Here is a 27,505-nt window from a genome sequence, read left to right as displayed (position 1 = left end):
TATTTTGGATGTTGTCTCACTTTGAACGTTTTGAAGTTTTTCACTTGGGCACTAAGAGTTCTCAAGTACTAACAGATGTGGTTAGTCCATCTCTCTTATTGAGGGGAAACCCGCCATAATCCGAGCTGGCAGCCTGAGTGGATGTTTTACCATTTTTCTCAGACTTTGCTCTGTTGTGTGTATTGTTGTCTGTGTCTATTTGTTGTAAAGTGAAGTCTTTCGTGTCTGGTGACCTCACCGCTTTCTCATCAGCTGTGTGTCCTCTGTCCTCACGCAGGCCTAGACGCGGAGCTGTACTATGTGCGAGATGACGTGGTGAATCACTATGCTCTCTCCTTCACCCTGCCCGTGCCCAGCGAGACCAACAGCCTTCACTTCACATGGCATTCCAAGACAAAAGTAAGACTCGAGTCGACAGCATCAGGAGTTATTACTGAATCACTCCAGTTCCTGTTTACCTGTGCACACACCTAAGACAACCCATCGCTGTTTCTCCTTAGGTCGACTACCGGCTTGGCTTCCAAGTGGAGAACCCTGTTGCCATGAACCAACCAAGAAGCAACATCTCCAATCAGGGGGAGGTGCCCCACGTTCCCTCTGGTTGGTCGAATGCACTCATGAACTAAGACTACATCCATTCTTCTACGTTTTTGTTTTAAATCTAAAAACAATCTACGTCCAGACGAGCGTCTTAGCTCGGTCTCAGTATTAATCCACAGCATTAAACGCACCCGAAAACATATATCACGTGACCATTCATGTGCACTGAGCACGTGCGTACCGGTGTAAACAGGAAGCAGATTGTCTACTTGTTTACAGAAAAAAACGAAAAACAACAACAATAAAAAAATAGGACGAGGGGTTTCTTTTCTTGGGCTAACAGTGAGGTGGAACTGTTACTGACAGAGTTAAAACACATTTTGCCTTTTTTCAAACGTCTCAGTTTTTGCCCGTCTCTACTTAAATGCAGTCCCAAAGTTTTCTAATAAAAAGGGGCAAGCGGTGCTCGGAAACTCCAGAGTTGTGTGTACGGCCGGCACAAACGTAGCAGCAGTGATGCTGCTAAGTAAAACGTGGTAACATTAATGTAGCCCTCATAATGCTCTACATGCTTCTAGTTGGTAGACTTTTAAAAATGCCCTCAGTAAATCTGCACTTCTAACAAACTTGCTGAGGAATTTCAGCAAATTCGCCGGAGAAATTATATTTTCTTTTACCAGATATTATGCACAGCAGGACACCAAGCTTCACTAAATGATGTGTGTGATTTGCGTGCATGTTTTCTCCACAGTCTTCAGAGTGGACCTCTTCTGCTCCGGCAAGGTGGACGGAGAGGCTGTTGTGACGGTGCAGCTCAATCTGACCATTCTTGCCAACAACTACACAATGCTCAACTTCAAGAGGAGGAAAATGTGCTATAAGAGTAAGGATCTGAAGCAAATGCATGGTTAGAAGTACACATCAAGAAAGTACTGAATGCCATTTTTTATAACAATGTTGTCTGTGCATGCTGGGGGAATAGAGTCATTGTTAGTCTTTCTTAATTTCACCTGTGCTTGGTGTTTAATACTTTGAGCACTTTCAGGAGTTACGGTGGGAAATATACCTTTCTGTATTCTGTATTCAGTTCTATCCTATTTTGAAATGGCTGAAGACAATAACATGTGGCCAAGAGTCTTCTTGCAATAAGCCCTGTGGGGAAAAAAAATGTGTTTCCATCCTATTAAAAGCAGCACCAGGCAGGATGCAAGTCTTTTTTAATTTCAGACCGACACCGTTCGCAAGCGGGTCCGTTTCCTGTGCATTGATCTACCTGGAAAATGTGCCCTCATAATAGCAATCTGCCAAACCTAGATTTTTAAAGGGGATGGGTGATGGCACTCTTGAGTGTTTTATTGCATATTTATGCCCAAAACACACCCATGAATAATTCAGCGATCAGGTACGATCCTTTTGAGCCTTGTGCCTGCTCCGGTGACTTTTTTTCCCAACCATTAAACTAGAAGAAGTAGATTTCAACATGCCATAAATGCACTTTAGACCATGCGTTTAGATCATTAAAACAGAGCCCGTAGTCATTTTCAACGGCTGGACCTCATGAAACCCTTTAGCCTTTCTAGGAACACAGGAGCATAATTAGAAAAACTATTTCAGGTTTTGCCCCTGGGCCTCTCACAAAGTCCATGTTTGTGAGATGGTACTGTGCCGTCAGCTAGGAATCCTCAAAATGTGCAATACGTGGCTGTTGCTGATAAGTAAATCACAAGTCTTACTTTTGCATTTTTATCTTGCACTTTATTGTAGTCTGTTTATATTACCCCACAGTGCGGGCACTAAGGATTTCTAATGCAGTGTTTTGTACATGTTGAGAATTTACTTGAGGCGGTGGGCAGTGCAGAGTGTGACCGATGTGAATGCAAAGACTGGTGTAGTTCAGAGAGGGGGAGTAATTACAGATGTCTCCAAAATGCCTGAGATCATGACTATTGGTGGACACTACAATTTTACTGACGTTCCCGGTATCAGTAGATGCCAGTTAGGCGGCTGCCCACAGAGAAGCCTCTAGTCACCACTCAGTCACTGCAGTTAAGCCAACTCAGACTGTTAGATTAAAAATGAGGGATTTTTGTATTTAGCTCTTAATCTTAGTGTATATGCATAAACGGCTACTTATATGTTAATGAGAGTACTGTAATCAATCCATATGAACTAGCAAGAGGTATATTTCATTCTCCCCTAATGAGAAAGAGAGAGATATGAAACATTTCATTGCTTTTACTTAGCCAGTCCTCACTAGTTTGGAGACTGGTGTTTTTAATTTGCCTTCAGGCTCCTGTACTTTGTCTTTACAAAAGTCGCAGACACTTGTCTTTAAGTTATACGGAACAACATCTTGATTTTCCTCCAACCACTTTTATACTTTTATACCGTTATGCCTTCATGTTGTAAAATATTACACATTGCATCCGTCTAATTTACTTTCCCTTTGGATTTCATGCGATGTGGTAGAAATACAATACTCTGTATTTCCTGAGTCTATGTGAACAAAGTAAAAACTGTGAAAACGTATGTTAGCCTTGGTTGGTGGCATTTTTAGTTTCATTCAATACATTAGCATGCAATTAACCTTTTTTGTATTTAAAGTCTGCCATTCAGATGACTATAGTCTTTCTTTCTTTCTTTCAGGAATTGATTCAGACCCAAAGATTCCTATTACCCTCAACAATAACACTCTTCAGCGGCCTGATTGTAAGTAATCTTTACCATCTCACTTGTACATCCTGCTCTACATCTCCCTCCACCAGCTCCATCCACTGTCTATCATAGGTGGCATCAGCCTGATAAGACCAAGGCTGAGTTAGTCTCCCTTGAACATCAGTGCACTCTAGTCAAACACTCCATAAGCAAGGCATATGATTTCAGAGCTCAGAGAGAAGGCTGCATTCTCCCATTGATTTGTGCGCTGTCAGCCCCCACCCACTGCAGTGGGTGTTCTCTTCCAGTGGGATTTATTCTCTTTGTGAGCCCACTGCCCCAGTAACAAAGCACCATTAGTGGCCTGTCTCCCTTCTGCTTGGGTAAGCCCAAGGAACCTGGGGCCCTCGGAGGCTTTTAAAGAGGTGATGAGAAAAGCTCTCAGACACTGGATCTTGGACACAGGCCTCCACTATTCCAGGCCTCCATTAACCCTAAGTGCACTTATCATTTCTCTCCCTCTCTCTATCACTCATGTCTTTATCCTGCTGCCTTACCTCCACATTTATGCCCTGCTTCTTTTAAACAGCAAACTCAATTTGGATCTGTCGTAATGATGATGTCATCTTGTGTACTGTACAGTGATGCTGTAGTCACCAAATGCTCCTTTTTCCTCGAATGTTAACGCGTGGCTTGTGTTCACCAGTAGACGGTGTCACCACCCCCACCAGCTCCACTCAGGTGTTCTACATAAGCGTGAGCGTCTGCTGCATCGTCATCTTCCTCGTGGCCATCATCCTGGCCATCCTGCACCTGCACAGCATGAAGAGGGTGGAAATGGAGGACAGGTTTGTCCTGGTTCGAAAGACACAAGTCATTGTTATGTAAAAACACAAAATTTAAAAAAAGCATTCAGCAGTGTATACTAACAGCCTTCTATCTGTCACCTGTAAAAGTTATTTTAGTGTTTTTCTGTGCAATCAACCAAAATAGGCCATCTCCACAGAGAGGATTACATCAAGTTGAAACCTGCACTTTAGTTTTCCTGTCTTTTGGCTGTAGGCAGCTCTGCAGGTTATCAGATGTCTGTGTAAAATGAGATCGGGGGGGTTAGACATTGAGACAGTGTCAAATTAGAATTGCACAAAGATTTTAAGCATTAACTTGTTGTGGAAATCTGTGATTGTTGCAATAAACTTAGTTGCTGTACTTTTGTTCTGCTTAAGTGGCCTGATTTGATCACATTGCACAGTGGAATCCTTGTGTTATAAAATTATTTTGACTGTTATCTTTACATCCCTTGTGTTTAAAATATCTCAGGTTCATCATTACCATGAACGTTAAGTCTGTGTGTTTCTTGATTTCTGATTAGTCGATTGACAGAAACAATATTAAATTAATTTATGAACATTTTATGTAAAAACTTATTAAAGTTTTTAAGCAAATATGCCCTAAATTGACAGGTTATAGCTTTTAAAGTAGAAACATTGACAGTTTTTGTCTTTTATGATGGTGATTGAATATCCTTGGGTACTGGACAGTCGGTCAGACAAACAAGTGCATCTTGTATTGTACAGAGAGACGTTTCTTTTATTATTTTTTTTGCCTATTCTCACCAGTAGATATTGGGGAGACAAATAATAGAAACACGTGAGTATAGCGTAGTATAATTCAATTGCAATGATTATACAGTTGAATCTACTCGTCGCTAAAATGGTTTTGGAGCGATTCATTATTCTTTAAGTAAGGATTTATTGCAGTGGTGTTGTATTAGACTGCATTAGTTTGAACTAGGTGTTCTTAATAAACTTAACAAGTGTATATATTTTATGTAGGTTTTTTCATACCATTTGTCTCAAATTCTGTATATTGTGATTTGTCAAATGGGTTTGTACCATTGAAACTAGTGTGTAGTTACTATCCGATCCAGATGCCTTCAGATAAATACTCCGTGTTCTTTTCTGTCTGTGTCTTTCAGTGAGAGTGACAGTGGGAGCTCGCAGGGTCTGTCTCAGCCCTCCACCCAGACCACACAGTACCTAAGGGCCGACACTCCGAACAACGCGGCCTCTGTCACCAGTAAGACATTTTACTCCCTCTGATCACCGTAACACGAACCTGACAATCAATAATCTGATCAGTTTATGTGTTGTTGATTTTTGAAGATGTGGAATTATTTTTAGAGGTACTCGCACAAAATTGCACTTAGAAGTTTTAAAATACGTTCAGCCCCCCCCCCCCCCCCGCCTCTTCTCACACTGGCATCCCAAACTGTGCATGCTTCTGCAAATGCAATAATCGACTGTGAATAACTCAATAACCTTAACTGCTATCATAAGATTGTAATGAAAAGCACAGGCCCTGCAGTCATGTTCTCTTTATTTTTGGTCGCTGTTAACCCTTATGGCCCATTATAGTTTGAGCAATGTGTAAATGTCATCACCGTGTGCATGCCGACGGCTCGCGTTAATGATCCAGCACTTTGTTACAGTAGCACAAGCAAGTCTTTTATACCGGGACTGGCAGAAAGTGATTTACACAAATTATGTAAATATAGAACAGGGTGGGAAACGGACCCTACAATAAGCACATTATAGTGGGTGCTAAATCTAACCATTAAACCAGACTATCTCACAACTGTACAAGAGACTTACTCACTTTTGCTAGTTTGTTACACAGTAAGTGAATCTCAGCCCAAGCACATTGCCTGCAGTCAGGTTCTTTGTTGGTAGTTGTTGGTGTAAGGTGTGATCACCATGTTCTCTTGGCTGGCACCCACTGTGATTATGGGGTAAGTTTTTTTGTTTTTCTGTTGCTGTTCATCGTGTGGATTCAGCCTTTTAATTACAGTGCAAGTACAGCAATAGGGTCATAAAATGAGATTCAAGGTCGCCATGATAAATGCATCTTCACGGATTCTCCACAGCAGCCTAAGATTTCAAATCTGACATGACTTTTTGACAATGAGTTTTCGTTAAATTATTTTCCTGCTTTCATGGTGTAATCTGTTTAACCTTTCCTAAACCTGAAGACAATACACTTCTGCCCACATATTGTCAACCAATTGTAGTCTAAATTTGTGTCCTTATATTTTATGTTGTGTACCAGCAATAAACAGATAAACTGTCTCTGTCACTTCCATGTTATTAGTTCAATTAACATGGAATAGTGCAGCATTTGGGGAAAGACACCTCCTGGTGGAGAAATAAATGACAAATGTGACACCACTTCCATGTCCGTTCAGTAAATAGAATATTACAGCTTGCAGCCGGTTAGCTTATCTGAGCACAAAGACTGGATTTATGTATTAACAGCAGCTTTGTGAAAACCACAACATCTTGTTTGTACTAGTTGGTTATGTACGTATTCATAAAGGTGCAAGTGAAACAGCTACAGTATTTTGTCCATTAGGAACTAAATCTGCCCAACAGCACCTTTTTAATGATCACTAACTAACAAGTTTTATCTCTTGGCTAACTTTTGGCGGGGACCAGTCACTTCCTTGAGTCTTTACTTGCTATTGCAAAACTGCTACTGAACTTGCTGTTATTATCAGCAATCCAGAAACAATAATTAAACACTTAATAACACACAAACACAAATAATTGTAACATAACGCACATTTAGTGTTCAATAACTCCAAAAAAGAAAAACAATCACCTGAAAATAATTAAGTTCTACTATGAACAGTTATTCAAATAAAAAAATATTGCTTCTCCGATGTTTTATGCCATAGCATCCCATTCAAAGTAATGTACAGGCCTTAGACTGTAATTTGTTTGTTTTACAGGCAGTTCTTAATACTTCATATGTGTTGATTTATATCTTTGGAGTGACCCGCGTGTTTGACTGTAATTATCCCATGGAATAGTAGTGACCAATTCAGTTGTCTGAGCTTCATTTTAGGAACAAATGGAAATCAGCTGTTATTATCTGTGTATGATCCATCATCGCCCTCTTGTGGAAACAACTTACATCTCATTCTCACCTCCTGTGCTTTTTGTTTGACCCACCTGCTTTTTCCTATCATGTCTAATGCTTTGCTGAATGTGATCATATGCACCACCACCATCCGCCCAGCCAACTCCCGATGGGCAGGTTTACCCAACTTGCATGCATGCCTGATTTGATGGATGTTTCATGTAATCAGCCACAGTGTACATCCAGTCATTCATTCAGGTCATGTTGTAATTTGAGTGAGCTATCCATTAAAACACTTGTTTCTCACTCTCTCCCATCCCCCTGCTCCCTCCACCTGTCCTCGTGTCATCAGACAATCACGCTGGTTCTGCACCCATACTCCAGCTTGCTGCCTCCTCCTTCCAAAACCCTGGTGCTCCCCCTCATGAAACCAAAAGTAAGTTCCACTGAAGCTCTGAAAGACTCAGGATAATTTCATGTTGTCATGTGCATCGTAATAACATCAACACTTCAACCATGTTTTTTTTCTATAGTGTAGTATTGTGAACGTTACACCTCTTGGATGAATAGTGTGTGTGGTTGTGTTTACACACCTTCATGTCATGCTTGTAGTTGCACATTGTGAACAGTAGGGTCAGAAATAACTGGAAGGCTACCCTTCCTCTTGGTGACTGGACTGATCATCCGAATCCTGACCTATACATCTCATCTGCTTCATACTAACCTGTTTCGTCACTTTTCTTTTCAACTTGACGTGTTGTGTTTACGAAAACACAACATGTCATGTGTGATGTGCTCTCATGCGCATCCCACATGAAGTGAGGTGCTCAGTCAACCATACACGTTTCCTGTTGAAAGATAATAATGTTGTGATGGATAGATAGATAGTTACTTACTTTCTTTATTGATCCCAAGCTGGGAAATTCCGGTGTTACAGCAGCAGGTCTCACACAACACACCTTTCAAAATATACAATATATACAGTAAAGACAACTGTAAAGATATATGATTGCAAAAAATATAGAGATTAAGGAAAATAAATATAAACAATTTACAAGAAATAGTAACAATGACTAAGTGCTTTGTGTAACTGATGATTAAACTTTACTCAAACAAACGGTACAAACTATAGTTTGAGATTTTTTTGACTGTTTTTGGTCTCTCAGCTATAGATCAAGGCTACTACTAGTTACTATAATTGTGATAAATAAATCACAAGGACACTAACTGTTAAATTCAGTCAATTTTCCAGTCGTATACATTTTAACACACAAATCTGTGTCATGAATCCAAACAATAAACTCCTTAGAAGGTTTTGGTTATTTGATGTTCATACTGCAAAGGGACAAAATAAAATATACTTTAGTCAGCAAACATGCAGACAAAAATATGTTGATGTTGGAGTTGGTGGACACTTTAGTCACACAATGCTATGCACAAAGGAAATGGAAGATCTGCTTACAGCTGGAAAGAAATACAAGTAATCGCAGATACTAGTGCAACAGCCCCAAGACATACAATGTCAGCATTGTGTTACTTCCTATTGATATGACACTGTAAGTATTTAGATTTCTTGTAAACCTACTGCAAAGCAGCACATTGTTCATATTTGATATGATTACAATTGGGGCACATTATTAGTAATTCTTTTCAGACCACTGTTTCTGGCTGTTGACACATTGGCCTCTACGGGCTGAAGAAAATTCCTCCCTAGGGGTCGGTCGCTGCATTTTTCCCTTTGGTGTTTTTGTTTGAAAAATCAGAAACTAACCATTTAAAGTACATCGTATAGAAAGACAACCTATAGAGTGTTATACATTAGATAGCTTGATGTGTTGTAAGGGTATGTAAATGGACAGTTCCTTGTTAATTTGTATGCATATTATTTTTTATTAAGTTAAAAATAAATGATGCACTTAGTTCCACCTGCAGGGGGCAGCATTGAACTGTGATGTTCCCTACAGTTCCCTCGCAGCAGCAGAGATTTAAAACTTTAATCAAAGTGGTTTATAACTTGTGGCAAAATTTACATCTGTGCACCTAGAGCAACAAGAAAAAAATATACTTTTATTGTGTTTTAAAGGCATAATTTAATCTCATATACAGAAAGCTTCTTCAATATTTGGACAGAAACACAATTGTTACATTTTTTGCTCTGTATACTGCCACAGTGGATTTGAAATGTAGCAGTCAAACCCTGATTGAAGTGTGGACTGTGCATAAAATGACTTAATTCCTAAATGGTTAATTCAATATATCTGTTAAACCACTTTTAAAAAGTCTACACAATCACATCTTGATTGTTTCATTTCAAATCCATTGTGGTTGATTACAGAGGCAGAAATAAAAAGGAAAAATGCTTATGAACCTGACTGTATATTCTCATGCATCTTAAATGTGGCTCATCGGAACACAAAGCTACTTGAGGTGAGATCGTTTGCCAGCAACTTTTCAATTGTCTCTGCCCTCTGGTTTATATTCCCTCTGTCTGAGCGACTGTAGCCCGACAGACACCGGCGGTTAGATTGTGTTATCTCTCATCACTGACATCCTTGTGTGCGTATGAAGTGTGTTGATAGAAAAAGACTTGTGTGTTCATCTATGTGCAGATACTGTTAGGAACTTGTGAGTACATGGGGAGGTTATGTAATGGCCCTGCTGTAAAACAGCTGGTGCAACATGGTCAGGGTACTGTACACGTCTTGCTGGCAATATTTTGTGTAATTTCTGGAATTCTTTCAATTCATGTGAGGCACGCGTGTTTTCCAAGAAATGCGCGTGTCAGCAGGCGAAATATATCTCTGTCGAAATTGATGCAAAGCAGAAGTCTTGTGTTGATATGAGTTAAAAGGCCTGTCACTGAATGTGTTTTTTTTTTAACACTCTGGTCGTGTGTATCTCTAACGTGAGTCATTGTTTTTCCATCTTCTCAGGCTACCCGTCTCTCCGCATCGAGAAGAACGACCTGAGGAGTGTTACTCTAATGGAGGCCAAAGCAAAAGTGAAAGATATCGCCATCTCAAGGGAGAGGGTTACACTACGAGATGTCTTGCACGAAGGTATTTGTCTCCCTCTTTCCTCTTCTCTTCATTTTCTCTCTTAGTGAAGCCCCAAAATGACTTCCACATTCTCCACAAGAGTGTGAGCATCATCTCAACAAATGTCACAGAAAGGTGGAAAACAGATTCTCAATGTGATGAGCACCTCTTTGATTGTGTTATGTGATTGATTGCTTCCCGTTTGCTTTCTTCATGAATCTTACTGTGTATTTGAGATGTGGTTTTGAGTTACAGGTTGGTGGAGAAGTTTTGAGGAAGTGGCTGAAATGAACACATCATTTAATATATAGGTGCTTAGGTTTTTGCCACGTGTGTACCATGTATCTACCAATTTCTGAGAATTGGTCTTAAAAATTCTCTCGATACCCAACCGGGAAGGTTAAATGTTCTTTGATAAAATTGAAAAATGAAAAAGAAAATGGGACAAAGGCCTCTGAGAAAATTGCCTTTTTGGAAAGTGCTGCTGTCAAGTCACCACAAAGCAAAGAATGACCTCCCATCATGTCGCCGGTTGGTCGGCTTTAAGGCTTAAACCGTCGCCGCGCCACTGATAATTTAATTTCATCGCGAACGTCTCAGGGAGGATATTCAGCAGGAGCCTGTACGACTTCAATGTAATAAAAGTTAATTGTGTTTGTCCTCCGACTGTATAAGTAGTTATGAAATAAATGAAAACTATTCAGTACAGAGAAAAGCCTGCAGCTGATAGAGGAGGTGTAACGGAATAACTCATAAATTATAGATCATTGTCATCCCTTGTTGACAAGTACAGACATAAAAGATGCACAGGAGAAAAAAATGCAACAATAACTGTGATTGTTTGAATCCCTCAAAACAGAGCTTTAAAAAAAAGTGGAAAAGCCCTGTCAACTGCTTGTGTGGGGATTACAAGAAAGCAGGTGCTGCACATTCCAGGCTAGCCTACCCTATTCTGATTTATGAAAGTTTATTTATTTACAAGTGCAAAACTGCATTTTCAGAAGTGTTGTAAATATGGACCTCAGTTTTGTTTTTTTCAGTAGTGTCAAACACTACACAAAAGACTGCACAAAGAGCTTACGCTGGTCCTTAAAAAGTTTTAAATATGACATCCAGCCTCAGAATTTTAGACTTTAGATGCCTTTGATACAATTTTGACCAATTGATTGGATTAATATCACTTATATAAAGTTACATCCACTTCAGTTGTGCTTTTAAATGTATTTTTGAGATAAAAATGTATTGATCATGAAATGGGCCTTAAAGTGAATTCACAATGTTCTGTAAAAGACTTAAATTGAACTTGTTGGGACTTTCAGACACCCTGAATGCTGAGGTACAGTTAGTGTGAGAATAAAAACATTATTTTACATTTATTTTTTATCAACACCTGAGACACAAAACTATTTCTTTTTCCCCCCTTTCTTTTCTTTTCTGGGTATGAGGATCAGAAACAGGTCACTGTACTGTACTTCTCTCAATAATCATTTAAGAGCAAGAGCTTTACTTGGCATAAACCTCAAATCGTAACGGTTTGTTCCTCCTGAGGTATATGACATATTGACAGAAAGCCTAAGTAGGGCTGTGTGGATAAAACGATAACAATAGTTATTGAAATATAATTTCCACCAAAAGCAATATAACAAAAGTTCAATATATATATATATATCTCGATGTATTGCTCATGCATTGTGCAAGCAATGTGAGGAGGTACAAACATAATTGTTTAGAGTTTTTCATTCTCTGCCCATAAAGAAAAGTTTAAAACCACAACCTTCACTCAGGAGCAAAAAATTATAACTTTAACCTAAATCTTAGAGTCTGTAGACACACACAACTGTCTGGTCTTCAGTTTGGCTCGATCGGTCTCCCTGGACACTGGAGGCTTTTGGAGGGGATTCAGTATTGTCACGGAGTGATGCTACTGAACAAGACCGTACTTCACTTCCTGGAGATTTGCCCACACTGGCGGTTTTATTGTGGCTAAGTGAGTGATGTCATAGTTACTCATGGATGAATTCAACACGACCGAGGAGAACAATGTGGGCGTCCTGTTTTTAAATGCCACTTCACGGCCTCGAGTGATTTACCATCATTGTTTCTCAACAAAGGTGGTGTTCTCTGTCCAAATTTTTTCTTTCAGCCCCTTGTGTTTTCGGATACAACATAGACACTTCAATTTTAAAGAAATATCATAGACTATTTGGATCATAGCGTTTTTGTAAGGTGGCTGAAGGGTCAGAAATGCTGATTTTACTGTAATTCATTCAGAAATATGTCAACAAATATATATATATGTACAGATATGATGGTGTCAAAAAGATGAATTTACCTAAGAACCAGCTATGAACATGTATCTAATGTAATGTCAAGTGTGGCCTCTGCATTTCCTCCGTGTTTGGGTCGACCAGCAGCTTTATTATTGTATCTTATATTAAGTTTAAGATTGCCATTTGGCTGAGTATCTATAGATGTGACTAGCTTTTATAGATCATGAGTAATTGTACATTGTAAGGGTGTGGTGATTTAACATATGTCTGTCCCACGCTGGAGACCTCAACAAGTGATTTTTCCTTGAGTTTTGATTTTGACGAAAGCTGCTTGAAAACTTCAAAACCTTTATTTCTTTATTTGTTAGGCTATCTAATTGGGATATGTTGACCTTTCACGATACAACTTCTTGTTGCACAATATATTGTCCCAGAAATTATTGCGATAAACAATATTATCATCATTTTAAGACCTTTTTTAAATATACTGAATCATGTGAGTTTGCAGCAGAGGCCTATTGGTCGTTGCACATGCAAGTCCTACACGATTTTTGTTGCTTCTGCATGAAATGTCATCTAAAGTTTAGACTTGCGTTTAGGCTTCAGACAAAACAAGCAATTTGAAAAAACGGTGCCTTGAGACAAATACCAAGAAATCCCTTTTTTCTGACATTTAATAGACCAAACAACGAGGACAGAAGCAGGGAGACCTGCTGGACTGTTGTTGACATTCTTTCTTAAGTCAACAAACACGCATGTAAACACAATGGCTGTTATTGAGGTCAATAAAAACTATTATGTTTATATTCATGCATCGTACGATAAGTCGATAATGTATATTATTGTGACAGGCCTAGGGATATGGAAAAAAAAGAAGTCTAACACATTTTCAGCAAAATTCAAAAATCAACTCTGAAAACACGAGAGATAAAAGACCTGAGATGCGGAGAAATGCCGTCCACGTCTCGGACTCGCGGAGGTGGTTGAGTTGTGTTTTTGGGAGCCAGCAGGTCCGGACAGGCTCGACGGAGCAGGCAGGAGCTGCAGGGAGGCAGTTAAACACTCACCCTGTTGTTATGTTTGTCTGGTCTCCTGTCGAAACACAAAGTACAGCTCGCCTCGGGCCCAAGATGTTTTTTCGTAGTTTACGTTATTGGTTTATGTTGTGAAATGGTATTTTACATCTCAGCGAGGTCCTCGGAGCGATGGGGTGGCAGTTTAGACAAAGCAGATGATGAACACGCTCACTTAGCCCTCTTTTTTCTTTTTTTGACATTGTATGTTTTTGTGAATCGTTGGAAGCGATGAAAGATCCTCTGCACTCCACTGACTCACTCTTGTTTTGGCTTCTGTCAGTGAGACGGGAGCCAGAATCTGTCTAATCCCATTAAGAGACAAAGCGTTTTTAAGCACCAGCCTGTCCACCTCTGTCCACTGAGCAGCCAGGCGTGGCGGCCAGTGAGTGGGGTGGCATTTCGATCCATGAATGCAATGCCTCTGGCTTTCTATCCCCTGCCCTTTCCCTCAGATAAAAAAAACCCGTGGCTTGTCTTTGACAGGCACGTTTGGCCGCATCTTCCACGGCGTGCTGCTGGACGAGAAGGACCCGAGTAAGGAAAAGCAGTGCTTTGTGAAGACGGTGAAAGGTATGAGCCCTATCCTGGCTATAATGCACAGTTGCCAGCGAAATGAAAATATTGTCAAGTCAAGGGTTGTAAGTTTTCCCATTTTCTATTAATGTGCAACTCTCTGTGGGTTTTCTAAGAAGTGCGGTTTGGCATAGTGAACACGAGTCACGCTCAGTGAACATCCGTAGACGGAAAACACGATTCAAAACGCCAAAAACGTAAGAGGAATGACCAAGGTCACTGGACTGAAACGCAATACAGCCAGCAGCTCAGTTAACAGTGTGTGTCATATTTTTTATTTGGTTTAATTTGATTTTGATGATTTCTTCTTTTCTTTTCTTTTTGTTATTGTTTTTTCTTCAACGCCAGCAAACAGCCGTGACCAGAGGAACAAGGTTTTCGGGGGTTGTTTGTCAGTCCGTCCAGCCGCCTCGTTCTCGCCAACGTTATATCTCAGGAATGCCATGAGGGCATTTTGTCAGCTTTAGCACAAATGTTCACTTGGATTCAAGAATGAACTGATTACATTTCGGTGTTCAAAGTTTAAGTTCACCGTGACCTTACAAACCCCCCCCTTTTTTTGGGGCCATAATTCAAAAAATGAATACCTTTTGTTAAAATTCCTAAAAGTTTTCACTATGTCCGTCGCATTCTTTCATGTCTGAGGAACGCCTGAAGAGAATCAAGCACAAACCTTCACTCATGGATGAACTGATGTTGCTGATGGTCAAAGGTCACTGTGACATGTTTTTATCCATGACAATAACAGACATAGTACCTTTTATTAAATTAAAGTCTGAACAAACTTTTGGAAACTTCAACTTGAATGGTTGACGGAGGCATCCTCAAATACATATAGTCTTAGTCTGTTTTGAGTGAGCCCTGGTGGTGAGCACTGTGGACAGTGCCTCTCTAATGGTTTCAGCAGATGACCATATATTGTTTCAGCCCAGCAATCGGGCAAACAGATTTGACAGTAAATTAATTACAAGTCACACTCAGGCTGCAGGTTTTGCACGTTAGCGAAAGGGTTCCTTTACTTGGGAGCGTCAAGTTGTTTGTTAGCAGCATGTGTCAGCTCTCTCTGCCAGTTGCCTTCTGACCTCCCCATTCTCTGGTGTTTACTCAGGGAGGGGTGGATACCTCTGAGCGAACAATATCCTCGTGCCAGTCCTGGCTTTGTTAAAACCCCTTCACTTCCTTCTCATGCTCCTTTTGGGAAGGAAAAAAACCCCGCTGCTTTCTATAGGTACCGTACGATGGCAAACGAGCGTTTCACAGATGAAAAACATGGCAAAGCCAGTTTCCTGATACATATACAAATGTGTCCGTAGAGGAATCTGTGCAGGAAAACAAATTTAAAAAATTCCAAACACTACATAGAGGAGTCGCAGAGTAAATGTAACCTTACCTCTACAACTGCTGCAGCCAACCAGCTGTAAGGCGACGCAAATGAGTTTCTGTCTCTGGTCACGTTCACAGATCATGCATCTGAGGTGCAGGTGACCATGATGTTGACAGAGAGTTGCAAACTTCGTGGACTTCATCATAGGTAAGTGGAAGCACACGCAAACAAATCACTTTTCATGGCAGTCCGCTTTAATCTGATTGGTTTTTTAAACTTGAAATGAATAAAATAAAACAAAAAAAGGAACTTAGTGTGTCCCCAAATAACATAAACATAAATGTTACAATCACGTGGCATTGTTGCTATTGTTGGCTTTTTAAATATAACCATTTATCTCCCCAAAAAACGGTTCTATATTTTATATTTGGATCGTCGGTTTCTACTCTGAATTGCGCCAAACTTAGTTTTGAATGTGCAGTTGCAACAGTTCAGCAAATTTTAAGACATGGACTGTCTCTTTGTAAAGAAGATTGTCGTCATGTTGGCCTACTCCTTCCCCGCTTCCTCTCTCTGAGGTCAGTAAGTTGATAAGAATCGCTGACTTCCTCTTCCGGTCTGGACGACCCTGCAAACATCTACTGTCCACTTCCAATAACCTGTGTGACCTGCATCAAACTTCTGCACGAGTACAAACACAGCACGTGCGATCTGTGACACACTGCTCCCTTTCCTCAATGGGCCCTTTTTCTCTCTGCCCTCAGAAATCTGCTGCCCATCAGTCACGTGTGCACGGAGGACGGGGAGAAGCCGATGGTGCTGTTGCCTTTCATGGCTTGGGGGAATCTCAAGCTGTTCCTTCGGCAGTGCAAGCTAGCCGAGGCTAACAACCCACAGGTGAGGAGGCCTCAGCTCCGAAAACATTTCCTGGAGCTTTAAGGCACTTATTAAGCCATTAAGATAAATGCCTCAGTGCCATGTATGGCACCGCACTGAGACATTTATTGAGCTATTAAACTAAATCCTGCAAATTGGAAGAAAAGTCGGATTCAATCCAGTGTCAAGCCTGGAGGAATGTCTTGTGTGTTTGCGGCCATATATCATAATCAGCACCACATAACACCTACCAGTAACTCCTTTTACGCTGTTATTAGAGGGACTTTTGAAACAGCCATGAAGCTAGTGCTCAGGGCGGAGATTTTTATTCGCTATGTAAAGACAATCAGGCTTTTGTACAGGTTCACCCCAGGGAGTCTTTGATGCGCTTGGCAAAGACACAGTGCAAATCCAACAAAATCCAAATACAGATGTAGCAAACACATTTTGTGATCACAAGACGAAGCTTGCCATGCATTTGCACTGATCAAACCCCCAAAGTTTCAGTTAGCACATCAGCACCTTTCGTCCTGTGCAATCTCATTACGTGCTTTTTGGCAGTTGTCGGAGACAAAGACACAGTCATTAAGTTTTTTGCTGGTGCAAGAGACACTGAGCTATAAATCAGAACTGTATCAGTATGGAGGAGACAAAGCTCTGAGCGAGGCACCACACCACAGTGTGGCATTTGTTTTGAAAGCGAACATCTGGTTTGGAAGTTAGAATGGGGGGGGGGGGGCAACCAGTTGCATGGTGTTTGACAGTTTAGTACCAGCTACACACATCTCAGCTTGATTTTGAGTTGTTGCCTTTAAATGTTCTTATCTCCTCTTCATTGGTTGCTAAGACTTTGTTTTTCTGTGTTGTGGGGCTTAATTAATTCAGGTTTGTTCCGCGGTCAGATAAGATTAAACGGCCCCAAAAAAGGAGTCTGTTAAGTGTTTTGTATTCTTCAGCAATGGTTCCCACAGACACATTTCTATGAATCTGATCTGATTCAGGCAGTTCACTGAATCGTTTCTCAGACAGACCTGCAGGCTGACACGCCCTTAAAGGGGCAGTAAGCGATTCTTAAGCAATACACGTTTTGTAAAAATCCGCGAACATTTCCCCACGGTCCGCTAGCTGTCGTTTCACTGTGTGTGCGGGTTTTCGGCTCAACCTAGGCTCTGTAAATTGAAAACAAAACAAATGGCTCGGGTAGCTTTGTTGAAGCAGTTTAAACAATTTGTTAAGGCTACAGTGTGTAATATTTACAATAACCTATTCACAGAAATTTAATATATTGTAACTAAATTTAACTATATGTAACTAAAATTGTAACATAACTGTTGATATACAGTATGTATAATCACCTGTAACAAAGATGTTTTTTCCTCAACCTTGAATGAGTTGAATATAGTTACATGACGTGGACCCGAGTTCCGCGTAAGTCGCAATGTTTGCTACGTCGTGTTGAATACGATTGTTGCACAAAACGGTCCAGAATACGCTGCATTCACATTGAATTTTCAGCGGCCACCATAAAGTGTCCCCTGTCGAGTGCTCAGTTGGTTGCGGTTTGCAACTTTACCACCAGGTGCCGCCAGAAAATCACACACTGGGGCTTTAACACCACGCGTCGTCACGTGAAGAGACCTGCTAGCGGGTGGTGCTGCAACCCCGGCCAGAGCAGTAAAATCACAACAACAACAAAGAGAGAAACCAGCTTTCTCCAAAATCACTTACTGCCCCTTTAAGTAGCCCCGAGCGGCGTCCTTTAACGGCGGACTCTTGCTCAAACCTCGACGGAGGAACTTTCTCAACCACGTCAGTCAGATCATTTTCCCCTCCGTTGCATACAAAGTTATTCAGAAATATTAATGCTCTGATTTTACATCTCAGCGCTGATGTCATCTGTTGCTCTTGTGCACTAGACCCAGAAACCAAACAAGCTCACAGCCATGCTAGCAGCTCCGGGAGGCCGTGCTTTGGCACTAAATTAGCTTAATCGCGGGTGGGGGAACTTTTTTTCTTCTTCTTCTGTCAAGGGCCATTTCAAGTTTTATAACATAATTGTGGGGGGGGGGGGGCATACTAAATGATTGAACACATATCACACCAGCCTCTCTGATGCAATGACTGGAACTGCCTCTCCTTGGCATTGCGTCTGATGTCAATGTGAAGGGTATGAGGGTTGGGTACGACGATGCTGCTCGCGGCTGGTTTACGCCAAAAACAACTTGTTCGAGCAAATCCTCACCTTTGGTCGCGTCGAGCATGTCTTGTACAGATGATGATTTAATCCCTTGTCTCCTACTCGGCAGTGATCCCGCACACGGAAAATGATGAGTTGGGCAGTATTTGTTTTGTCTGCCGTTTCATCACAGACCAAAGAGAGAGAAAAAGAAGCCTTGCGGTGCCCTTCAGTTCAGACCAACGGACATTTTGCTTCCAGCGGCTCCGCAGCATTAACAAGGCTCCTTCTGAACGAGGTTTCAGCTCTTTAGCCATAAACTTACTCACCGCAAGACTTGTCATCATAACATTATCTCTGTCAGAGTGTGGTCTTAAGCTGCTTGTCGGGCACAGACTCCACTGAAGGGAGCGTTAACTTTATCAAATCACAATTTCCCTTTCAACTCATCCAGTTCAGCAACACGTTTGCAGCTGGAATGACTCTTTTCATCACCGCGGACTAGAAACACTGGCACGTCTTTATCGTTTTTGTCCATTTCTCTCGGAAAGTGCCACATTCCACATTTTCTTTCCTTCACAGTCGCCATGGTGCTCGTCGGCGATGGTACAATACGTGTGTGTGTGTGTGTGTGTGTGTGTGTGTGTGTGTGTGTGTGTGTGTGTGTGTGTGTGTGTGTGTGTGTGTGTGTGTGTGTGTGTGTGTGTGTGTGTGTGTGTGTGTGTGTGTGTGTGTGTGTGTGTGTGTGTGTGTGTGTGTGTTTGTGTTTTGTGACAAAACATTATGAATTGTCTGGCGGGGCCCGGTCACGCTTACGATCAGAAGCTATAATGTTTACCATGTTCACCAAAAGTGTTAGCAAAGAGGTTTTACACTTAACCCATGCTCACTAATATGCTTATTAGTACTAAGCACAACGTATCTGTTGATGGCGATACAGAGAAAAAATTGAGGGATCAGCAAAGTCGTTCCAGTTCAGCCTGTGGGCAACAGAAATGTCACCACGTTTTATGGATATCAGTCCAACTTTGGTTGATTTGTTTCGCTTAAAATCTCATGTGAATCTCTTGGAGGCACAAAGAAGGAGAAGTCACGAGTCCTGGGATCATCACTGTCAGTAGGATCCACGGTTACAATGGATATTTGTACCAAAGTGTCTGGCAATCCATCGAAGAGTTGATATTACTCCGAGGACACAAACGTTCCGCCTGCTGCTGGCACTAAGGGACCAGCACTACTAGCTCATAGCTAGTGGAATTTACTAAATAGACGTTTTTTTCACCGCTGGTATTATTTATTTTTTGATGATCGTTTTTCCAAGCCATTTTTCAGGGCTCGAGTTCTGCTATTTCTTTCGACATTGCCTCACGCTCGAAATTTACGCAACTCCCATCTTTGACCCAAAGGCGACAATGGCGACTATATTTAGAGGAAATTAAAACAATTTAGGACAGAAGACCAATTTCAACACCGTTAAGTCACGTCAGCTATGGTTTCCTGTACCCACTCCCTCTTTCTTTCTTTTTTTTTTCTTTTTCCTGCGTCTGCTTCTCAACCGCACACCGTGTCTCCCCTCCCTTATTTCGTTTCAGGCAATCTCTCAACAGGACTTGGTTTACATGGCGATCCAGATTGCATGTGGAATGAGCTACCTGGCTCGCCGGGAGGTCATCCACAAAGACCTCGCCGCCAGGAACTGCGTGTAAGTGTCCCTGACCCGGCTCCCAGCTGTCGTCATTTGTCCTCAGCTCTTCCTGTACAGTAACTTCCATTTGATTTTGCTTAGGAATTGAATCACACCATGAAAATAATACTCTTCTACCCCCCCTCTGACAGCATTGACGACAACATGCAGGTGAAGATTACAGACAATGCTCTTGCTCGGGACCTATTCCCCATGGACTACCACTGTCTAGGGGATAACGAGAACCGGCCCGTGCGCTGGATGGCCCTGGAAAGCTTGCTCAACAACGACTTCTCCAGCGCGAGCGATGTGGTAAGGAACGCTGCAGCGGATAAACATTCAGGGTGCAGCCCGGTAATCAGTGGACAGTATATCCTCGGCTAAGAAAGTAACGTTTCCTGCCGCTTGAGGGTTTTTAATAGATAAAACGTTTCCAGTGGACGTTAGGCAGAGAAGGTGATACGGGAAATGTCACCAATTGTGTTGTAGCCGTTCTCAGACAGTTGGTCGATGTATCAGAGGGAAGGGAGTAGCGGCATTAAGCTCCATGAGTCGACTCCGGCTCTTCCCTCTTTCCTGTCTCAGGATAGCAGAGCGCAGCAGATACTCCCTTCACTTCCTTTTTTTTTTTTTTTGTGGTACCTCATTAAAGGTTGTGGCAAACTACTGACAACAGAAACAAGCACAAGCTCTTTCAACAGATAATTTGTTACAATCTGTTCATAAGTCCAAACCCGCAGTCTCACTTAAACCTAAATGCCACCCTACTGTTTACTTTCAGCCTCTTTACAAAAAAACTTGCGTTGTATATTTACGTTCTGCATATATTTTTCAACATAATTTCCTTGTATTGTTCCCGCAGAACATTTTGTATTTGAATGCAAACGGTTTTCCACAGACTTTTCCCACAATCTGATTGTTTGTCCTGTCAGATAATAACTCACTTATGACAGCCGTTTGTGTCGATTATTTTTAGGAAATGTTGTAAACGAACGCTCTGCTCCGCCGTCCGTGTTGATCACGTGTCATGTTTTTTTTCCCACAGTGGGCCTTCGGGGTGACCCTGTGGGAACTGATGACTCTGGGTCAGACCCCCTACGTGGACATCGACCCCTTTGAGATGTCGGCGTATCTGAAGGATGGGTACAGAATAGCACAGCCAATCAACTGTCCAGATGAACTGTACGTTGGTTTGCAGAGCACACACACACAAACACAAACACACACGCATCTACAAATCGACAAACCCACGCAAAGGCAAACGCCACATTCTCTGATTCTAATAATTGATTTAAGAGGAAACAAATGTTTTAAATCGTTACCATCAGCTTGTGAACGTTACTCTATCAGTCAGTCGGTCAGTCGGTTCCAAATATGTTCAGCGGTCGTGCTACAGCTGGAACATATTTCAGCTCAAATACATCACCTGCAATAAATCCTCCTTCATGTTTCAATGTTCATTTTTGTTGAGGCCTTGTTAAAGAGGAGAAGGTTGAGCTGTGCGATCGCGTCGGAGGGTGTACTCTGTCATGCTGTCGAACTGTAATGCGTCGACATGTGTTCCTATTATTCTATCCACAGCATTTAGATCAATTATGGCGGCCACATATTTTCTCTGGATTCGAGAAACGTTTTCAATCTGAACTAGAGCTGAAACGGCTTTGATTAGTAATTGTTTCAGTAATTTTTGATATTCTCCACAACAGTAATAAGACTTTGCAGCTTTTCTTCAGCCTACATTATTTTAAATGGATTATATTTGAGTTTTTGAACTGTTGATCAGACAAAACGAGCTGTTTGAGGAAGATTCTTTGTTGACAAACTATAATCAGATTTATCGGGAATGTAAACTGATCATTAGATCCAGTTGTAATCACCTTTTGTAGCCAATTCTTGAAGTAACGTGGACGAAGCAAAATATAAGAAAGTAGACATGAAAAGAACTAAGAAAGAAAACAGCGGTCAACGAAGGAACATGAAAACAAATACACAATAAATAATAATTAGTGAGGACATGCAATAATGCAAAACATGCAATAGCTCCTCAAATTTTAACCGACAAAAAAGTTTGAATAGGCAGATTGACCACCCTACAGTATGGAGTTGTTTGTATTATTTATGAAATGTACTAATGGCAGCCCATTATGAGTTACCACATGACAGTTAAAATGATTTGCACGGCTGGTGGTTGTGTTTTTACGAGTCACAGTCGCAGACGGCGGCAGACTAGCAGCTCTGACTCCAGGAGAGAAGCGTTCCACGTTTTTTTTTGCTGACGCGTTCGGCCTTGGTCCGTCGTGCCCGCGCAGGCTTTGGCCGAGCGAGGCCGCTTTCAGTGACACATTGTTATATAACACCAGCTTAATCAAACTGAAATAATACGGAGCTTATCAACATCCTGCAACTGTCAAGACGGAGCCACTCTGCGGCCAGGAGCGTCACTTTCCTCGGTATCGGGTTCACAGGGAGGCTGGACGGCACCAGGGGTTTCCCAGGCCCCCGAGTGGGGCCGCATGGGGTTAAAGGGGGGTGCGTGTGATGGACGAGCATCCGCTGATACTGACAAAAGAGACAAAATCCACAAAGGTGTTGTGTGTAAAGGAACAATACATTGTTTAATTATCAGTCATTTTTTAAATCTTTTACATATCTTTGCAGTTGTAAACGGAACGAAAAAGCTAGATTGATTTGAGTCATGATCATTTTATTTTCATATTCTGTACAGTATACGCTCCTGCTTGGTCGTATCAGCCTTTTCCAGTGTCGATACGCAGCTAAACGTCCCAGTGTGGCCTGAAAACCCTCAGCCTGAACCTCTGCTGTCTTCAATTACGTTGCGATAAAACTGCATGTTTTCTCTTTTTTTGTCTTCCTGCCCAACTATCTGCACACAGTTACAGTCCTCGCTTCCTTTTAACAACTTCATAAAGCTCTCTGTGACAAACCCCTGTGTTGTTTAGCTCCGAGTTGCATGTTAGCAAGGTCATCCAATTACGTTTCTGTTTTTTGTTTTTTTTAAGGAATATTGTTAAAATCTGTTTGTTTATGAGTTTCAGATATGCCAAATCTATGATTCATGCTTTTATTTCCTCATGTTTAGATTACGCTAATGGCCTCCTAACGAGGAGAATTCACAAAGTGATTCACGGCCTCCTCCGGATTGTAAAGATCGCTGACGAAAACAAAAGAGAAGAGACCATATTTCTCCCCCTGCGATGTTTTCACATTGGCTAGCAACTCGGTACACTGCTGCTGCTGTCAGAATACACTCGTGAAAAATGTTTTGAGGATTTGACATCTTCAAAAAAAAAAAAAAAGCCTCGGAAAACTTTTGAACAGCGTAAAATCTCCACAAAGCGCACGGAAAAATAATAACCTGCAATCTGTCAAATAATGGAACATGTTTCCTTCTGAAAACAAAAGGTGACGACTTAACTTTCCAAAATACCGGAGGTCGTAAAATCAAACATGCAGGGGAACAGGTCGATTGCATCTCGCTCATTTATATCAGAGCTGCGCAGGCGTGACTGTAGATGAAAGTGTTATTCAAAGTGTGAACAGTTATTCTCCCCTCTTCTCTTTACAGTTACACTAAACGCCCAGTATTCTTCATACATCTCTCATGGACAGACATTTGAACTGACTCGTCTCTTCCTGTCTCCCCCCCCCCCCCCGTGTGTCGCAGGTTTGCAGTGATGGCTTGTTGCTGGGCCCTGGACCCAGAGGAGAGGCCCAAGTTCCAGCAGCTGGTTCAGTGTCTCACAGAGTTCCACGCAGCGTTGGGCGCTTACGTGTGAAATCAAGCGTCCTTCTTTTTTTTCTCCTCTTCAAGACACCGAGCGACGTTCCAGGCTGGTGGACACTATTCATAAGGAATACGCGTAGGAAAAATGTGCCTTATCAGATGAAAGAGCAGAACCTGCGTCCCAACGAGTGTTGTTTTTGTACAGTCTTTGGAGTTTTTATATAGTTGAATTACCTTTTTTACAGCATAGCAAAGTAAAAAGGATTCTTTGTCGAATGTTGTTTTATATGCTTCGAAAAGCGTCTAGGAACGGCGGTTTACGGCGCTCCACCCTCTGCCGAGAGGGAAGATGGAAAGATGTCGTCATCTATACAGAACATGCAACACTTATGGACATTTTTGTCTTGTTTTGTGCCAATGGAACACTTTTTTAAAGGAAAAAAATGTAAAGTTCATGACAACCTGGTTTTTAAAGACAGTATTTTCTACACTTTTGTTACTTAGTGAAACGGCGTGAATGCTAGATGTGGTTTGGACGAGATGTGAACCTACAGCAGGATGATTTTAGGTATCAGAGTAGATTCAAAGGTCGTCGTTTGTGTTTGTAACCTTGTTGTCAAGCTCGGTACGAGAGGCCTCCTCAGACGGTACAGTACTCGCTTTTCTCTGGACGACACTAACGACTCGCGACCGACGAGCCAGCACCGCAGCGCGGGGCTGACGTGTGGACGCCACAGCTTCTACAATACCAGTGCCACACGGCCACACGTACACATACCTGATTTCTAGAGCAATATCCAGAGTGAATTTTGAACACTGTTACAATTTGAACATCACCATATTCTTCCCCTTTTGTACATTTTTATTTCCACTATCATCATCAGCCTCCGAACAAAAACTAATCCCTAACGTGTCTTTTTTTCTCTCTCTAAGCTTGATTGTTCTGCGTCAGAACACAGCCCTTCACGGGACTTTTTCGACTGATTCTTTTTCGAGTAACTAGAAAACTAACGATCACTGTGAACACACACAACACTGCCAACCAGCCCCGGTCTCGTCTTACTCTCCCACCGTCTGCATCTCTGCGATGTGTCTTTATGGTCACTGCATGTTGATTTAAGGTTGTAAACTGCTTCCCGATTTCGTATCCAAAAATTAAATGGGATCTTTTAAATATACAATGCTGACTTCATCTCTTTTTTTTTTTTCTTCCTCCTGATCAAAAGCATACGGTGCATCATTAACGCACTCATGCCCTGCACTTTACATTCCTCGCCTGGCATTGATTAAACCCATAAAGCAAACATCCCATCAATCCATTATCTATACCTTTTATCCCTCGAGGGTGAAGGGAGGGTTGAGAGGGGATGTGGGGGTTAGTGTGCTCATAGAACGAACAAACTAGGGGTCGACCGATGCTACTTTTTCCGGGCCGATACCGATTATTACTAATCCAAGGGACCAATAACTGATATTTGTCTGCAGTAAAAATGTGTAGAAATGTAGAATAACACCCAAACTTTGTTGAAATGCCTTGAAGCACATGCTTAATTCACAGAACCTTTCAACATGACCTTGACACACAAGGTGCAGGGAGCCTTCAGCAGCATTATTGTGAAGGGACATTGCTACAGTCCAGAGAGGAGTGATCAGAGCCAAAGAAGGAGTCGTCTTATCACCAAAATCGGCTTTAAAAAATGACAGATAATCATAAAAATGGTGAATATCGGCGCGGATAATCGTCCGACCCCTAAAACAAACCCTCTGCCTGTTTTCTTGTATCAGAATGATAACGGTGCTTTACGTATCGCTCCACAGCATCGGAAACGTAACGGTGACAGGTAACGTCGGTCCTGATCACCAGCTCTGCCTCATCTAACTCGGATGGTAAAATACTGATACTTGGCCAGATCAGGCTTCTCCTCTGATACCAAACACAGCGATCCAACTTGGGCTATCAGAAGGTATGTTACCATGCAAGAATATGGAAAGTCCCGACCTACAGGTTGACACGATTAATTCTTTAGGTATGTGATGTATGAAACCCCGGCTGTCTGAATCTGTTATTTATTTATTTTACAGAGCTGCACTGGATCACTGCAGTTCCAAGGTGAAAACGCTGTGGCCTGGTGTGGACTGCATATTATTCGCATCATATATAAACCATATGGACTTGAATTTCATGTGAGCGGGCCTTTACAACCAGAGCACTGCCTTGTTTTATAGCCGGAATACTTGATAACACTTTTGTTTATTTAGTGCCTCAGAAGCCACAGTGAAAGCAAGGTGTTGTGGTTCGACAAATATTTTTTCAGTTTAGTCTGCAGGGCCCGAAAACCACTGCGATGCCTCGGCTGATGCCAACTGTCCACTTACCGATAGAAGAAAAAAAAGAGGAGCCAATTGAGTAAAAAGGAGCCGAGCTGCAGCTCTGCCCACAGATCACGCTGCCATGTGCATGTAATACAAGAACACTGGATATGGATTCTTAATTTTCTCAGTTTAGCGTTTTTACTTAAGTCGCCCTTTCATTTTTTGGCTCTTTAGCTCCGGGCTGAATTCGACTGTCACATGAACGCTGCACTTCTTCACGATGCCGTAGTGGAAAGTTATGTAAAATCTAATTTGTGCCGAGTCCTTCCAGCGGGTCTGCTGCAGAAAGTGTGTGTGGGGGGGGGGACTTGCACCTTGAAAAAAAAATTAACTCAGGTTTACGTCTGTCTCCAGTGGTGCGAGCGCTCTGATTTTGTTTTGGACAAGCAAACAGTCACGTGGAGGTATTTCCACACAGGTACGGCAGCGTTCGGATAGGAGCATCAGTCACCGACGCGTTTCGGTTCGAGCCTTGTGTCAGTTGTGCACAGTTGTACAGTTTTCTCACACACGGCAGTCATAATAGATCATAATGCAACGCCGGCCACAAGGCATGTTGGGTAAGTGGACATCGTCATTACCAGACTGTTGTGTCGCAACACGACCGCAGCAGGGTTTACCCCGAAGTTATCAGGACAGGTTAGCGAGTAGGAAAGCAGAGTGTCAGTCTGATTTGAGGTCAGAGGCGTTTCTGGGTAATATTCTGAAATATTTCCTCCAGATAATTTTATTAACCTGCCGTTTTGAACCGGCCGCCGTCCCACCTTAAGGGTCTTCTAGCCCGGACTCGTCTTAGTGGGACTAACCTGTGGATGAGCCTTTGGTATATTGTCGTAATGTTTCCTCGTCATGTAAAGTACATTTTCATCTGTTGTTTTTCAATTTTTTTTTCTTCGCTCATTTATTGAAGAGGAGTGATACAACTTTCATTCCCACCTGTGATTGGCTGAATCGTGCCAATTGCACAACACCTGAACACACACACACACACACTTGAAAATGTAAATATTATTCATCCAAAGATCAACTTTAATAGCCGTGTTGCCTAGGAACAACGTTTATTTGACCAGCGAGCGGGTCATGAACTACAGTGAGGGGTTATGAATTGATGGGGCAACTCTTTCTTTGAAACATATCAACATAATATCATAGATAAAGTATTGTATCGGAGGCAGGATCCACAATGAGGGCGGGTACTGTATAATCCTTCAAAATGCATTATGATGTCTCATGATAATAGTTACAAGGCACAGC

At 41.8% G+C, this 27,505-nt stretch overlaps 1 protein-coding gene across 3 annotated transcripts in view; it reads left to right on the top strand.

The window, feature by feature from the left end:
• Window positions 1-25,059, top strand: part of ryk (receptor like tyrosine kinase) — a 40,156-nt gene extending 15,097 nt beyond the window's left edge. The window contains exons 2-16 of one of the 3 annotated variants that reach the window (XM_035648692.2): window positions 278-399; window positions 501-600; window positions 1,292-1,423; window positions 3,187-3,249; window positions 3,905-4,043; window positions 5,174-5,274; window positions 7,469-7,552; window positions 10,050-10,175; window positions 13,984-14,070; window positions 15,535-15,604; window positions 16,162-16,294; window positions 20,042-20,151; window positions 20,286-20,445; window positions 21,179-21,315; window positions 23,819-25,059. In XM_035648692.2, coding sequence (XP_035504585.2) covers window positions 278-399; window positions 501-600; window positions 1,292-1,423; window positions 3,187-3,249; window positions 3,905-4,043; window positions 5,174-5,274; window positions 7,469-7,552; window positions 10,050-10,175; window positions 13,984-14,070; window positions 15,535-15,604; window positions 16,162-16,294; window positions 20,042-20,151; window positions 20,286-20,445; window positions 21,179-21,315; window positions 23,819-23,930 — 1,676 coding nt within the window. In that variant the 3' untranslated portion in view covers window positions 23,931-25,059. Of the gene's footprint in view, window positions 1-277; window positions 400-500; window positions 601-1,291; window positions 1,424-3,186; window positions 3,250-3,901; window positions 4,044-5,173; window positions 5,275-7,468; window positions 7,553-10,049; window positions 10,176-13,983; window positions 14,071-15,534; window positions 15,605-16,161; window positions 16,295-20,041; window positions 20,152-20,285; window positions 20,446-21,178; window positions 21,316-23,818 lie in introns of all 3 variants that reach the window. The other 2 variants (XM_035648691.2, XM_035648693.2) reach the window with 2 other exon arrangements.
• The last annotated feature ends 2,446 nt before the right edge of the window (window positions 25,060-27,505 follow it).

This window comes from Scophthalmus maximus, chromosome 13 (assembly GCF_022379125.1).
Source record: "Scophthalmus maximus strain ysfricsl-2021 chromosome 13, ASM2237912v1, whole genome shotgun sequence".
NCBI classification, from domain to species: Eukaryota; Metazoa; Chordata; class Actinopteri; order Pleuronectiformes; family Scophthalmidae; genus Scophthalmus; species Scophthalmus maximus.
Note: the sequence above shows the minus strand (reverse complement) of the source record. Positions and strands in the feature narration are given on the sequence as shown.